The sequence below is a fragment of the Peromyscus eremicus genome, chromosome 16_21 (assembly GCF_949786415.1).
Source record: "Peromyscus eremicus chromosome 16_21, PerEre_H2_v1, whole genome shotgun sequence".
Lineage (NCBI taxonomy): Eukaryota > Metazoa > Chordata > Mammalia > Rodentia > Cricetidae > Peromyscus > Peromyscus eremicus.
Genome location: NC_081432.1, coordinates 8,075,894 through 8,090,993, shown reverse-complemented (window position 1 = coordinate 8,090,993; position 15,100 = coordinate 8,075,894). Strand labels below are relative to the sequence as shown.

Here is a 15,100-nt window from a genome sequence, read left to right as displayed (position 1 = left end):
AACCAGGTATATGGATATGAAGAAGGGGGCATGCACAGACACCAAGCCCACAGTGACGAGGCCAGCTGGAGGTTCAAAGGATGCACCACGGAAGCAGAACACTAGCCACCCTCGGGTGTGGGAGTCATCTGCTACACACAGCCAGCCCTGCAGGAACAGGAGGTCCTTCACACAGGTCCCAGGCATGTATGCCTGGGTCTAATGGCCTAAGGGGTGATCTGGGTCTCAGGACCTAGCTGGCCAGCTCCATTTCCTGTGTCTCCCTTTCCTATGTCCCCATTCCAGTCCTGCCAAAGGCAAGGAAGAAACTAAAAGCTATCACTACCATCAAAGCTGTCCTTTACAGGGACTGATGATACAGCTCAGTGGTTAAGAGCACTGGCTACTCTTCAGGACCATCACCAGTAGCTACATGGTGGCATATAACTAACTGTAACACCAGTTCCAGAGGATTCAAGGCCCTCTCCTGGCCTCCATGGGCATCAGGCCATACTTGCAGGCAAAACACCCATACACATAAAATAATTAAAAACTGTCCAAGTATGATGAGATGAAAGGATTCCCAATTTATATTAACACCATTGCTGTTTTTACATGGCCACGTCTTGGGTTCCAACAATAGAACACAGAATGGCATCACTGGTATACGCAACGATTCTAAATGTTGCTTGCCTATGAAGTACTCACCAGATGATCCCTTGAGCTCAGGCCATACCAGCCTTCCAGAACACTGAAGGCCAGGCAGTAACAGACTGGGAGGGAAGCGTATAACAGAGCCCTTAGCACAACTGACTCCATGATGGAAGTACCATTTAGGCTATAAAACTCCCCATATAGCAGCACCACTCACCAAAATGAAAATAGACTTCATCCATCAAAGTCCCTAGTTCTGAGAAAGTCTACAAATGTACCAACCTTGCTTTTTGGCTTCTGTAGTTCCACTTCTGGCTATCTGTTCTTGTTAACTGAAGCATGTCATGGTTTTTGTGTTTAAAAGCTCACCCTGAGAAAGGCTCTGGGCTACACTGGGATCCCGAGCACCCAGTATAGTCCACCAGGCCAGCTAATAAACTTTGTGCTGGCTTAAGCCCATGTCTGAGCAGTTTTCTCTGGTGATGCCCCACGAGAGGGCCCTCTGCAGAGGAGAGCACGCTGTTAACCTAAGGAAATCTCCTCAGGCAGATGTACTCAGATACCACAGCTGCAGAGGTCTCTAGGTTTGTTTCTGGTTTGGAGACAGGCTATGTCACCCAGGCTGTCTTTGGACTTGAAATCCTCCTGCCTCAACATCCTAAATACTGGATTATCAGCACAATCCAACATACTTGGCAACATTTAGGTCTGAAAAATGGAAGGAGATCATAGGATCCAGTGAAGGTTGAAGATCTAATTATACAAGGACAAAAAAGAAAAACTATGCACCAAGGCTTCCTCTTTGAGTCCACAGAAAGACTTGCAGGCTAAATGTTGTATAAGTCAACAAAATGCAAAAACCCAAGCTTTTAATCCAAATATACCACCTATGTGCAGTTATTCTGCTAGGCCACTGTTAATCTGCTTGTCTCTGTCTAAATAGGTATGTTTAATCTTGTTAGCCACAAACATCATTTCAGAGCTTGATAAATCAAACCTCTGAACCAAATTCTCTCAGTCCTTTTGAGAGCCTGGTTGTTGGTGGCCTGAGGTCATCTGTCCACCTTAGACAGCAGAACTCAACAATGACACACCTCCACCTTCTGAAAGTCGGTCAAATACTTCCCAAGATACTGGCCACCCAGAGTCCCAGTTTTAGATGTTACTTTTGTCTTTTTAGACAAGGTCTCTCCTATCTCAGACCTATGATGCAGCTCAATTTGAGCTTAAACTTCTGATTTTCTGACCTTCTACTCCCAGCTGCCAGGATTATGAGGGTGTCTGTCCGTGCCACATTTACAGGGTGCTGGACATTGAACTCAGGGCTCTGTTCACGCCAGGCAGGCGTTACCGAGCTCCATCCCCAGCCCTTTCACACACTTCCGAAGAAAAAACCCTTTGATCCACGGGTCCAAGCACAAGCTGTGTACCTACAACACCTAGACAATTTCCTGTGTACCTGGGATGTGCCCAGGATCCGCCTCACAGGGGGTTTTCCAGTGTGGACCATGAGTCATTCTTTTCTTGTTACATCAAAGCAATTCCATTTATGAAAAATAACAATGAAAAGTGTTTTGCAATTTTTTTCCTGAAAAGTGACTAACCGAAGCCCAGACCCTTGAAGGTGTGAATGAGGCTCAGCAGTTGGTACAGTGCCAGCTTGTCCCTAGGGACTTGGGTGTCACTGCAAGATGTGTGACAATCGGAAAATCTCACTTACCGTGAAAAGGCAGCTTGGTGGCACAAGCTTGACAGAATCAATCATCCACTAGGCATGGTTTTGTTTTTAATTTTTTCTTTGATAAATCAATTGCTTCACAAAAATCCTTTTAAAGACAACAATCCGAGAAAACATATTGTTACAGTATTCACATTTTAAAGATTGTCAGTTTCAAAGACCAAACTTAACTGAAAAAGGCAGACTGCCGAGTTCTGTCGCTCCCTGCAGGAGAAGCCTTCAGGATGGGTAGGTATTCCCTGCCAGCGTGAGGGAGCTAGGCAGAGAAGAGCAAGGCTCCTTCTGCTCCACCAGGGGCACCGGCCACTCAGCAGGCTACACAGTGGCCCATCAGCCTTAGCCAGAAGGGTCACAGTGCATATTGCATATACACTTTGATTTGACAATCTGGACTCAAAAAGGAGAAAACTGAGCCCACCAGATGGGCGGTCAGCCAGTCTAGATTTCTGCTAGGCAGCCAAACAGCAGGAATGACATAGGTTGCCTGTAGGTCTCAGAACACATTCAAAAGGCTCCAATGTTAGGGAGGACTTTACTAGAACAAAAGCTGGAATCTGACCATTTAAACAAAGCTCAAAGGAGAGGTACTTTCAGATTTTCTCCACAGGCCACGGAAAGGAGAGCAGGAGTTTTGCTTGGGTGTTTGAGACAGGGTTTCACTATGCACCAGAGACTGATCCCAACCTTGCAGCAATCCTCCTGCTTCAGCTTCCTAAGTGCTTGTATTCCAGGCACATGCCACAATGCCCAGTCAGCAGCAGGTGTCTTCAAGGTGCACCTGACGACAACAAATATGCTGGGCAGTCATTGTAAGAAACAGAATGGCTTGCCTCATGGGAGCTACTGAAAAGCGTCTAAGTATGCATGGGAGGGGGACAGAAATTCAGCCTAGGACCCTGTGCCAGCTCTCTTACAATCTTTTTTTTTTTAGACAGGGTCAGGTTATGTAGCCCAGGCTCACCTCCTGTCTCAAGTTCCTGAGCATTGGGATTACAGGAGTGTGCCACAACACCCAGGTTCTCTTACGATCTTCATGCTATCCCTCTGAATTTAGCAGGTGAGAGTTCGGGGCTTAGGAAAGCTGATTTCAACTGGAAAGGACAGGCGGCATCATGGTGTTCAAATCCCAGCTAGAGCAGCCGCCAGCTGGCCCACAGGGGGACAGCAGGGACTATGCTTCCTTTGGGGAGAGTGGCAGACCTCTGCAGGAGCTCACAGGCCGATGCATTTCTACTCGAAACCCAACATAGCAGTCTTTCAGGCTTTTAGATACCTGACTTAAAACATTAAAACGATTTGTGAATAAGTAATGGAAGGGCTGCTTAAAATATTATTCTCTCCTCAAAAGAGTTGCTGGCAAGTCTTTTGGTTTTGTTTTGTTTATTTTATTTTGTTGTTTTGTTTTTTGTAGTGCAGGCTCCTTAAACAGTTTGAAAGGAGAACCTGTTTTTCTTGCCTACTTGGCTGTCCAGGTGTGCTCCATGACTGAACGGAACCAAGACATTTGGGGGAGGAGGGCGGTGAACCGTTGCAGAAAAATATTGGTGAATTAGCTAAAGATGTCCCTCTAGGTAACCTTGGTCCATAACCAATCACCACCCTTGGGTCCCAAGGCACGGCACCCTTGACAGCCATCTAGCTGTCCATCAGCAGGTGGGCCTAGGTACCATCTGTGCCAATACAGCTGCTCAACATGAAGCAGGGAACTTGTGTTCAGAGAAAAAGCCTCCCAAGTAAACCAAAAGCAAACCCTCAAACCTCAGCCTACAGTCTGCTCTGTCATGACGCCAGGAAATGCAGTCCCCAAACTGTCCTAAATCGTGAGTGGTAACTGGAGGGGGAGGACCCTGGAAATGGAGGCAGCAGCATGCAACCAGAGTGTGTGACAGCCAGAGAGCCACGGACGCCTGTGAGCCAACAGTGGGTCCACTGAAACGATACCTCCATGGTTCTAACTTCCAGATGTCTGCCCATTATGTAAGACAGTTTGGGTGTTTGATATTTACCCCAGCTCTGAGCCAGTGGGGTAGAGCACATTTATATTAGTTTATAATAAACATTCTATGTATAACATGTTTTAACTAAAAAAAAAAAAAACAAAAAAACAACAACTAAAATTACCACCCAGTTACCATGGCTGGGCAGCCACGTAACTGCAGTCAGGTTTGAATTAGGCTGGACTAGGCATGGCAGAGAGCTATGGCACACTAAGGGCACTGCATGGCGGCGGCCCTCACTCACCACACACCCTACTGAGCACACTCTGTAAGATGCCTAGAGCAAGTGTAAGATGCAATCTGAGCATCACATAGGAACACAAACTGGAGATATCAAAAGTTCACTTGGCGGTTGTTTACTTTTAGCAGTTATGGCGAGCCTCCTCCCGGGGAGGAGGAGACCACGTATGGGCAGCTGCCTTTCAGAACATCCCAAATCGAAAGACAAGCATGTGCTGTTCCTTCTCTAGAAATTTATCCTCAATATAGTCATAATCCAATTAATAACTGATTTATAAAAATAGCTTTTTATCCAATAATCCCAGCAAGGTAAAAATAGGAGTTTCTTTTTCTATATAGCAAATGAAACAGGCAAATGGTGCCCAGAGAGAACGCAGTGTGTTGCGGGCACTCACAGCCCACCAGGGCCAGCGTCCTCTTGCCCTGCAGCCCAAGTGCAGATCATCTTTCAGACCTGTGGGCAACACAAACAGCAGCCCCCAGACCTGCTGTAAACCACAGAACTCAATTGCAACTGCATCATTGTTTAGAAAACGGCAGCACTGTTCCTTAGTCTCGTCAGGGACTCAGGGGCAGGGCCACTCCTCACGTTTCCGGCATTAAAAACCCACACACGCACATCTGAAGGAAGTTGCTGCACCAGCGAAGACATCTTGAAGCTTGCTGTGAAATACAAAAGTGCACTCTTCTATATCTACATATAAAACATATTACAAAGAAAACTGTAAAATGTTTGCTGTGCAAACAGTAAAGAGTCAGGTGCTCCAGCCCCGCGCTGGCCCTACTGCAGAGAGTCGCTGTTCTCCAGCACCAGCCCGCCGATGTGCGTGGGCGCCAGGGCACCACTGTCATCTTCTGTGCTGTCCACCGACTCGTCTTCACTCTGCCCCGCCATCATGACCTGCTGTACAGCCAAGGTGGCCCCGTCTGAGGACAGGGACTGAAGGCTGTCCACGTTCATGTTTACAGGTGTGGTGATGGTCACAACGGCACCTGAAGCAGAGCACACCAGTGTCACTGTCTTCACGAGTACTCAGAGAAAAGCACTTCACGCACAGACAGGTACTGCTCGTTTGCTCAGTCTACATCTAAGACACCTACCTGTGTGTGTATCAAATGTCCCCGCACCAAATGAGGGTACAAAATACTCAAACACCACTTCTGGGAGGTGAAGCCTCTAGTCTAAGGTCAAATCGACTATGCAGAAGCAACGTTATGCAAAGGAAGGGCAGTGATGTGCCAACCAGAGTAACGGAAACAACTCAGCATGAAGTCGATGGCAAAGGATGTTAAGTGCCAGAGACACTCACTGACTTCGAACACGGGCAGCTGAAGGCTTGAAAGAGGAGGGGGTGGGTCTGGGGGGATGTGGCTCAGTGGTAGAGCAGCATGTGTAAGGCTAGTGGTTCCATATCCAGCACTCTAAAAAAAATTAAAGAAATGAACAACTCCAGGATGGTGCTCCTGCTGACTGTAAAGGGCAAGGGAGCTACTTCTGCAGTGGTATGGATGCCTGCAGACTCACAGTTGAGAAAGAGGAACAAACATAGAGGGCTTCTGTGACAACCCTTAACCCCACCACCACACCATAACCCCTCTCCAAAAAAAAGTAACAGCCTAGACAGAAGGCCCTTGACGAGAACCCTAAAAATTGTGATAGGATGCTGGCATGCAGCTCTCCACAACTGATGTCGTTGGTGGGAGGAGGGGGAGGAAGGACTAGGTTTCTTTAAGGGCTGACCACCAGGAGTTTGACCATGCTCCAGTGAGTATATGGGCAACACAAATTGGACTTTTTTTTTGCTTTTTCTTCTTTTGGGGGGAGGGGGTTTACAAGGTTGGATGTATGGACTTAGGAGGACTGGGAAGTAAGTGTGATCGGGGTTCATGATGTGAAATTCCCAAATAATCAATAAAATTATTATGAGGAAAAAAAGAAATTAAAAACTGTCCCAAAGCTTCCTAAGCACTTAGCAGAATATTACCAAGGGAAAAAGAAAGAAGACACCACTATGCCTATACGCTCAAACACACACACACACCCAGGTGAAGGCAGTAACACCTCTGTCAGAACTGCTGAGGGAAAGTGCTGAAGTCCAGGAGTTCAAGGCCATCCTGGGCAGCACACTGAGGCCTTGTCTCAAAACGAAACTAATCACATACGAAACAACCCAGACTTTGAAGAGCTCACACACACAGAATTGCTGATGTGACACACATGTCAGAACGGTGGCCTGTGACAGAGAGAAGGAAAGGGTCAAAAGCCAGAGACAGGCACAGGCACCAAAGAAAGAGGCCAGGTGGTGTGAGGAGAGCCGACTCCACTGTCCGTGCCGAAGGCGAGGGGAAGAAAGCAAAATGGGAGGTAACGGAGAGCACCTTGCTAAGGATACTTAAGACAGGGAACCATTCCCACGGGCAGTGGGCACACCGTGACTCCCCACCACTGCTGAGCCTTAACGTCCATCCATGGATGCCTCCTCCTGGTTTTTTTATTTTTTGATTTTTCGAGACAGGGTTTCCTCATGTAGTTTTGGTGCCTGGATCTCACTCTGTAGACCAGGCTGGCCTCGAATTCACAGAGATCCACCTGCCTCTGCCTCCTGAGTGCTGGGACTAAAGGCATGTGCCGCCACCACCCAGCCTCCTCCTGTTTTATTTCTTTTCAAACATTTGTTTAGTATGTGTGGGAGTGTAATGTAATGTGGGCATGGTGTGAAGGTCAGAGGACAACTTGCAGGAGGTGGTTCTCTCCTGGGAATCAAACTTAGGTCATTAAGCTTGGTGGCAAGTGCCTTTAGCCAACAAGCCATCTTGCCTTGAGTCTTACATTCAGAGAAAGGGCATGTCAGGCACACAGCTCCCAGCTCCCAGCAGCTGAGCTGGCTCACTGTCCCCACCATTGCCCATCCGAAGGGACGCACCTTCTGACATGGCGAGCTCACTGGGTGTGGCTTGTGTCACCCCTGATGCAAGGGAATCTGGCCAAAACCTCTGAACTGGCCTGTTCTGAGCAGGCTTTTTCTTCGTCTTCGGAGTCTCTGAACAGCTGGAATCCAACATTGGCTGGAGAATCCGTCTCCGGGCATTGATGAACCTGTGTGTGGACGAAGAACTTGTAAAGACTGGCATGGGGTTCCAACCTTAGGAACCATGCTCACAAAAGGAAACAACTGACAAGCTCAGGACTATCCAGATCTCCAGACAGTTGGTCATGGTGATGCACGCAATAATCCTAGAGCTTAGGAGGCAAAGGCAGGTGAGTTCAAGGCTAGCCAGGCTACATATTGACTTCTAGACCAGCCAGGGCTACACAAGCAGACCCTGTCTCAAAAAAGAAAAGAAAAAGATTTTTTTTTTTTAATTTTAAACGAAGACCAGTGTCTCCACAACACTGTTGTGGTTTATTTATCTTGTCAGATTTCTTCCACTCATGTAAATTACATATTCATACCAACATGAAATTGACTCTTTCCGCTAAGGACTGAAAATGTTAACATAGTGAGCCTGTGTGGCCTATGCTGCAGAATATTCCCAGGCTGAGCCATCATTGAGATGCTGTGGGTCACCAGGGCTGCGGTCTAGGGTAAGAAGTGTGTCTTGGGGTCAGTGAGATGGCTCAGCCGGTACAGGCACCTGGTGACCTGAGTCCCATCTCCAGACTCATGTAAAGGTAGAAAGACAGCTGACTCCGTTAAGTTCTCCTCTGACCTCCACGTGCGTGTCATGGCACATGTGACCCTCCACCCTATTATGCACATGCACACAGTAACAGAATGTTTAAAAAGACACGTGTCTTTTCAGAAGACAACTTCAAGTGAGAAGCTCTGCCTTCCCCACACACTCAGCAGCCGCATAGCCCGCATCAGTGACAAAATCTCCAGGAGATCTTGCTGCTCTGTGAGACGAAGAGCTCACACCTGAGCTGTGACAGAGAGAGGGGGGGAGGGGGAGAGAGAGACAGAGACGGGGGGGGGGGGGGGGGGGGGGGGGGAGGACAGAAGAGGGGAGGGGAGGGGAGGGGAGGGGAGGGGAGGGGAGGGGAGAGGGAAAAAGCAGCAGAGAGAACAGGCTGGCCAGGCGGGCTGGACGTGGCTTCTCATTGGGGACATACTAAGACGACTTGCCTCAACCTCTGGCCTCCAGAACACCAAAGCAGTTGACTTTCAATGTGACAATGTAACAAGTGAAGACCAAGAAGGAGCCCAGAGCACCGGTTCAGCTTTTCCTGATACAGATGCTGCCCTGGCACTCCCCTGGGGAACCCTGTCCACACTGTTCTACTTGCTAGAGTCAACAGCAACAGACAAGACCCTGAAGCATCCTACAGAGGCTCCAAGCAGGTTGGAACCTGTCCCACAGTATCTCCAACCCAACAGGACCCTGGATCAACCCAGCTTTACTGTGGTCACCCTTCTCAGGGTGCCAGGAATGAGGGAGTTGGCACCCTAGATTCAATGACCTTTCCATAGAAGCTGGCCAAATTTCCTGGATTCAGAGACAGCAGGTTCTGTGGTGGCGACACATGTTCTCTGAACACCCTCACCTCAGGGTGCAGTCTCAGGACCAAAGCGGTCCGAGATGAAAGCTACCTAACAACCTGAGGCCATCCTGCCAAGGTCCCAGGTGCCATTTCAGGGCTTCACTGCGGGACAGGTATTCAGGGACAGGAGGCAGACACAAGGGCTAACACTGGGCGCCCCCCACCCCACCCCAAGAGGAATGCAAGCCAAGGAAAGTACAGGGAGCTACTAAAGATATCAAAGGAGTTTAGAAACTTAAGAACTCAAGAGTCACCTTACCACTTTTCAAAATTAAAAGCTGGGGGCTGGAGAGATGGCTCAGTGGTTAAGAGCACTGACTGCTCTTTCAGAGGTCCTGAGTTCAATTCCCAGCACTCACATGGCAGCTCACAACTGTCTTTAACTCCAGTTCCAGAGAATATGACACCCTCACAGATATGCAGGCAAAACATCAATGCACATAAAATAAAAATAAATATTCTTTTGTTTGTTTTTGGTTTTTGAGGCGGGTTTCTCTGTGTAGCCCTAGCTGTCCTAGAACTAGCTCTGTAGACCAGGCTGGCTTTGAACTCACAGAGATCCTCCTGCCTCTGCCTCCTGAGTACTGGGATTAAAGGCGTGCGCCACCACTGCCTTGGCTAAAATAAATACTTTTTAAAAAATTTAAAGCTGGTATTAAGCCTTCTGGATCAGACAGTTCTGGAGCTTAGCAGCATGGTGGGGCACACAAGGATGTGAACGGAGAAGCCCAACAGTGACAGAGGACCCAGAGCAGCCACCAGAGCACCTCCCAGAACATCTGTCAATGGGGTGACACGTCAATCAAATATGAGACTATGTCATGACCAGGTGAAAGTAATCATGAAGGCACTTGGGAGACTGTCACAGGAGAAGCACTAGCCTGGGCTACACAGCATGAAACTATCTCAACAATCACAAAAGAAAGGAAGAGAACGAGAGAGAGATTGAGCACCAGCCAAGAATGGTTCACTGTATTCACAGCAACATGCTTGAACCCTCTAAGTTTTTGCCAGCACTATATTTAAAGGATTTAACAGGAAATAACTCAAGCACTATGGTCTACTATTGCTACTTAAACAATAAATACTGGCCCAACGCAAGAAAGTAGGCATGTTTAATGCAACCCTGAAGGATAGTTCCTGCATCTCTGGTAGAATAAGCAGGCCAACTGCACGGCTTACTCTAGAACTGCAGCAGGCATGTTTGATGGTGATAGCACAGCTGTGATTCGAAGCTGGCCATGCTTCTGAGTGCAAGTGTGTGCCTCCGTTTTCGAATGCTAAGTCTACGAAGCTGACACTGTTTTCCATCTGAAGACAGTGAAACGAGACAAGTGACGGACTACTGGGATAGAACAGCACCTTACACGTGTGCACCACTATCACTGGTGAATGCCAGTTCTCACAACAGGAACACGTACCCAGCTCACTATCTCCAACAGTGTGACCCAAACCTAGCAGAGAAAGTTTCACTTGTAAACATGGTGGTCTTCTCCGGGCAGGCCTTTCTGGTGAATGGCTCTAATCCTCACCATGCAGCAGAATGACTGCAGGGACTCATGCAGGACTGTGTCCCCAAGCTGCAGGCCTAAAGTGATGGCATGAGTTTGTTTTGTTTTTTTGAGACAGAGTCTCTCAACAACCTTGGCCATCTTGGAACCTATTATGTAGACCAGGCTGGCCTCAAACCTACAGCAATCCACCCGCCTCTGCCTCCTGAGTACTGAGTTAAAGGCATGTGACATCACACTTGGCCATGGTGCTCTGATGGCAGCGCAGAGCACATGGGTGGCCAGGCTCGGCCACAGTAATAGGTGTGGTGTCAGCACGGTCATCTTACCAGTTGTTGACTTGAAGCAGTGTCAGATTTGTCTGAGCAGCAATCTGCTTTTTCTCATCCTCCGTTGGGTAGGGATGCTAAAAACAAAGAGGGTTACTGTCACAGTGGGCTTTGGATTTCAAAGGGGAACCCAAGCTTACCCAGGCAAACACGATGCATACAAATAAGCAAGAGAAGAAGCTGACACAGGAGGCTTTCAGCACAACTAGGCTTTAGTTTTAGAAATCCTCGTTTTAGAAAGGTTCAGATAAGAATGAAGGGGGCTGGAGAGATGGCTCAGTGGTTAAGAGCACTGGCTGCTCTTCCAGAGGCCCCGGGTTCAATTTCCAGCACCCACATGGCAGTTTACAACTGTCTGTAACTACAGTTCCAGGAGACCTGAAACCCCCACACAGACATACATGCAGGCAAAACACCAATGCACATAAAATGAGAATAAATACATCATTAAAAATACCAGATAAGAATGAAGCATCTCTCTTCCCTGACCAAGAATGTCCAACACTACAGCAGCTGTCAGTGTGTGACGAGAATGTGGTCAGCCAGTGTCCCAAGGTGCACAGGTAATGGCAGCCGGAGCTGCAGCCCTGCTGGTGGGCATCCTCTGTGCCCAGCGACATCTGAGCCTTGACACAGCACATCTGTATCAGCTTTGTTAGGTTTTATGCACAAACAACACCCAGCACCTACTTCAACCGTGAGACTAAACTGACACTGGGACAGACTGACATCATCCCTAGCTTTCCTAGGACAAACCTCTGTTGGATTAACATGGTGGTAGAGTACAGAGACTGACTGTCCCTCACAGGTCTGTGCTGCAGGCTTGGTCCTTGGGCTGCTGTTATTGTGAGGTGCTGGAAACTTAGGAGGTGGGGCCCAGGGGTGGAGACCTTATCCACTAAACAATAAACCAAAAGTGACGTCAGAAACAAGCACCGAGCCAGAACATCAGCCAGCAGTCACTGCTGTCCCACTGCTTGGAAAACCAGGTGTTGCAAAGAAATGCGGGCCAGAAGGAGAGGAAAACAAGGAAATGTGTCCTCAGTGGTCCTTATGAGCAGGGCTTAGGTTTGAGAAACATTAACTCACTAAAGGGAAGTGGGCTAAGACTGACCCGCAAAGGAAAGAGGCGCACCCAACACAGCACTTCCGTGGGGACTGTGACCACTGCCCCACAGCCACTGCTCTGGGCATCACGCCCTCTCCGTCGTCACCTTGGGTGCCCCTCTTCCTGCCTGGGCCACTCACTTGAAACTAAACAAGCCACGTGTGCTTCTCCTCACTGTGCCCGACTTCACGACATGCCTGTCACCTACTGCCTCCCCCTTAGGTCCACTGCACAAACGGTGCTGCTGGCTCTGGTCTTTGTCTCCTTCTCCAGTCAGCCCCATCACACAGGAGGGCTTTCCTACCCAAAGGCACACCATTAGCAGGAGATTAGTGGATTCTCTTTGCACAGTGGGGGGACCCCTGCTGCATTTTAAGTTTCTTGAAGTCATTATTGGGGACTTGTGCTCAAGCCCCACTATGGACCCAGCGTAATACCAAACTTAGACCTGGGCCGAATAAACACAAGTCAGTTTCCCCAGGACACAAGCCAGGAGGGCGTCTCAGGGTCACCCGTGGTGTATCCAATGCACTCTTACCCCGATGTGCTGAAAGAGCCAGGACCGCATCACATTGGTGGCATGCTTCGGAAGGACGCCTCTCTTGTTCTTGGAGGAGCCATCTTCTTGATGCAAGATGCTGAGATCTTGATTCAACTGCAATTGAAGCTTTCAGACAATTGATAAATGTCAGAAAGGCTTTGAATGACAGCACATCCAGCAGCTTACAACTTCAGATGGAGGAGGTACCAAGCAAGGCTCTCAGGCTTCCTCACAGTGAAGAGGCATGTGCTGAAACCCTGTACTGACTAATCTTTTGAGGATACTCGTAACACTGTCAACATAGATTGGTCTTCATTCCCCTTTTTCAGCATGCAAGTCCTACAATTCTTGGACTCTTCAAACTGTCAAGGGACAGTTCCCATATGCTGAACCATGTCAACTGCTGACCGCAGTCCCCAGGCAGGGACTATTCACAGGTTAGACTGAGGCAGAATCACAGACCTTAACTTCTGCAGTGCACCAAGGGGCTGAAGTTTAGGGGACCACCAAGAGTCAGTGTCAGGAAGCTTCCAAGCTCTTGGAGGGTGGCACCCCAGAGAGGAGCCTGAGAGCTCTGTGCCCGCCCTACACACTATCCCTGCCTCCATCTGCCTCCTCTGCACTGGCCTTCACAATAAAGTCCAGCAGAACGGGCCAGGCCTGGAGACAGGCCTGAAACAGCTGGCCTGGCAGGACAAGAGCACTGATGTGTCACGTGGCACTGTGGGCACAGACCAAGGGGCCACTGGACACCGACATAATGAAAACCTGGCACACACACAAATAAAGCACACCGAGAGCCAGAGCATCATGGAACTGTGGCTGAATGCACAACGGAAGCTGGTACTGGGTGTCACCAGTACTGACTTGGTGCACCTGGAGAGGACGGCCTGGGTGTGAGCCCCGGTGCAGTGGAAGGCAGGCAAGGACGTTTCAAGGACATTCATCAGAGGCACGCTTGCCTTTAGAAACACATGCAAATAGTAGGATAAATGGCTCACAGACTCGGAGGGGACCTGGGGGCCAAGGAGAAGTGTTCAGATCTGCGACCTGACTACAGTGCTCTGTGAGGACTAAACTGTGGCCCACCCCAACCTGACAGAAAAATTCCAAGTAATGGTGAGAGGGGAGGAAGTCAACACTGTACTCTTTTGAGAACCAGTGGTACAAATCAGTGGTCAGGCAGGGGGAGCTGCAGCTATGCATGTACACTCAGGTTCCATCGCCAGCACCACATAACAGGAACGGTGGGTGACACAAGCCTGTGTCCTAATACTCAGAAAGCAGAAGCAGAGGATGACAAGTCCAGGGTTATTCTTGGTCAGATACAGAGTTTAAGGGCGGCTTGTGGCACATGAAAACCCACCTCCTACCTAGTCCTCACTCTCAAAACCATTTTTCTATGCGTGTGTGCTAGCAGTATGATTAAAGACTTCTCAGTGGTCATCCCCCAGGAAGTCAGAGTCAATTCCAGCCTACTACTGTTGTCAGGACCAGGCCATACATGGCCAGGTCAGTGTCCCGACCAAGGCTGACACCCTCCTCAGGGAGCAGCAGCATGCAGCACTTTCTGACCAGAGGCTTGTATGGCAACATCAATCCACGTGGGTCTGCATGTGCCCGTAGGCAGGGAGCCCTCCCTGTACTACAGTGGACCACTGCTGTGAGGATGAGGGTCATGGGGCTTTTTACAACAGATCAGGAAGTACTCTCCTGAAGTCCTCAGACTTGGTAGGTTCGCAATTTAAATGGGTAACCTTTATTCCTAAGAAAATTCAGTTACACAGAAGACTTTCTTATCAACTGGGAGGCTGAGGCAGGAAGATCACAGTGAGATCCAGGCCAGCCAGGGAACAGAGTGAAACCCTGTCCCAATTCTCCCAAAACAAAAAAAAACTTTCTTTTTCAACAAAACAGTTGGAGTATCTTCTACAGTACTAGTAAGTTATTTGACTTAAAATGTCTTACCCTAAAAAAGCATAATTCACTGGGTGGTGGTGGTGCACACTTTTAATCCCAGCACTTGGGAGCAGAGGCAGGTGGATCTCTGTGAGTTCGAGGCCAGCCTGGGCTACAGAGTGAGTTCCAGGACAGCAGGTCTGTTACACAGAGAAACCCTGTCTTGAAAACTAGTCAGTAACTGGACATGGCTCTACTGTTACAAACATCTGGAACAGAAGACCCCAAGAGAAGCAGGCTGGTGGGGAGACAAGTGAGTGTTAGTGAGCTCTAGCTCTTCCCTGTGTAGGCTGGGCCTGAGCAGTCACACAGCTCGGACAGTCCTCTGATGCCCCCTCACTGATGCCAGTGGCACCTGCAGCTTTTTCTCTAGTGATGTCACCAAACCTTTGTGGCCAGGACGACAGCCCCAGACTACCCAGACCACCGAGAGCCACTGCAGCCCACTTGGACTGCTTTTCCTTCAAGACAGCAGCCACACCCCCGGGCTAGGCATGAGAG

The 15,100-nt window shown here is 48.9% G+C and overlaps 1 protein-coding gene across 1 annotated transcript in view; it reads right to left on the bottom strand.

Moving 5' to 3' along the window:
* Positions 1–5,387: 5,387 nt before the first annotated feature.
* Pknox1 (PBX/knotted 1 homeobox 1) overlaps positions 5,388–15,100 on the bottom strand; it is a 35,868-nt gene continuing 26,155 nt past the window's right edge. The window contains exons 5-8 of the mRNA XM_059243889.1: positions 12,638–12,766; positions 10,992–11,068; positions 7,533–7,705; positions 5,388–5,601 (exon numbers count right to left, since the gene is read on the bottom strand). Of these exons, the coding sequence (XP_059099872.1) occupies positions 5,390–5,601; positions 7,533–7,705; positions 10,992–11,068; positions 12,638–12,766 (591 nt within the window). The 3' untranslated portion in view covers positions 5,388–5,389. The remainder of the gene's footprint in view (positions 5,602–7,532; positions 7,706–10,991; positions 11,069–12,637; positions 12,767–15,100) is intronic.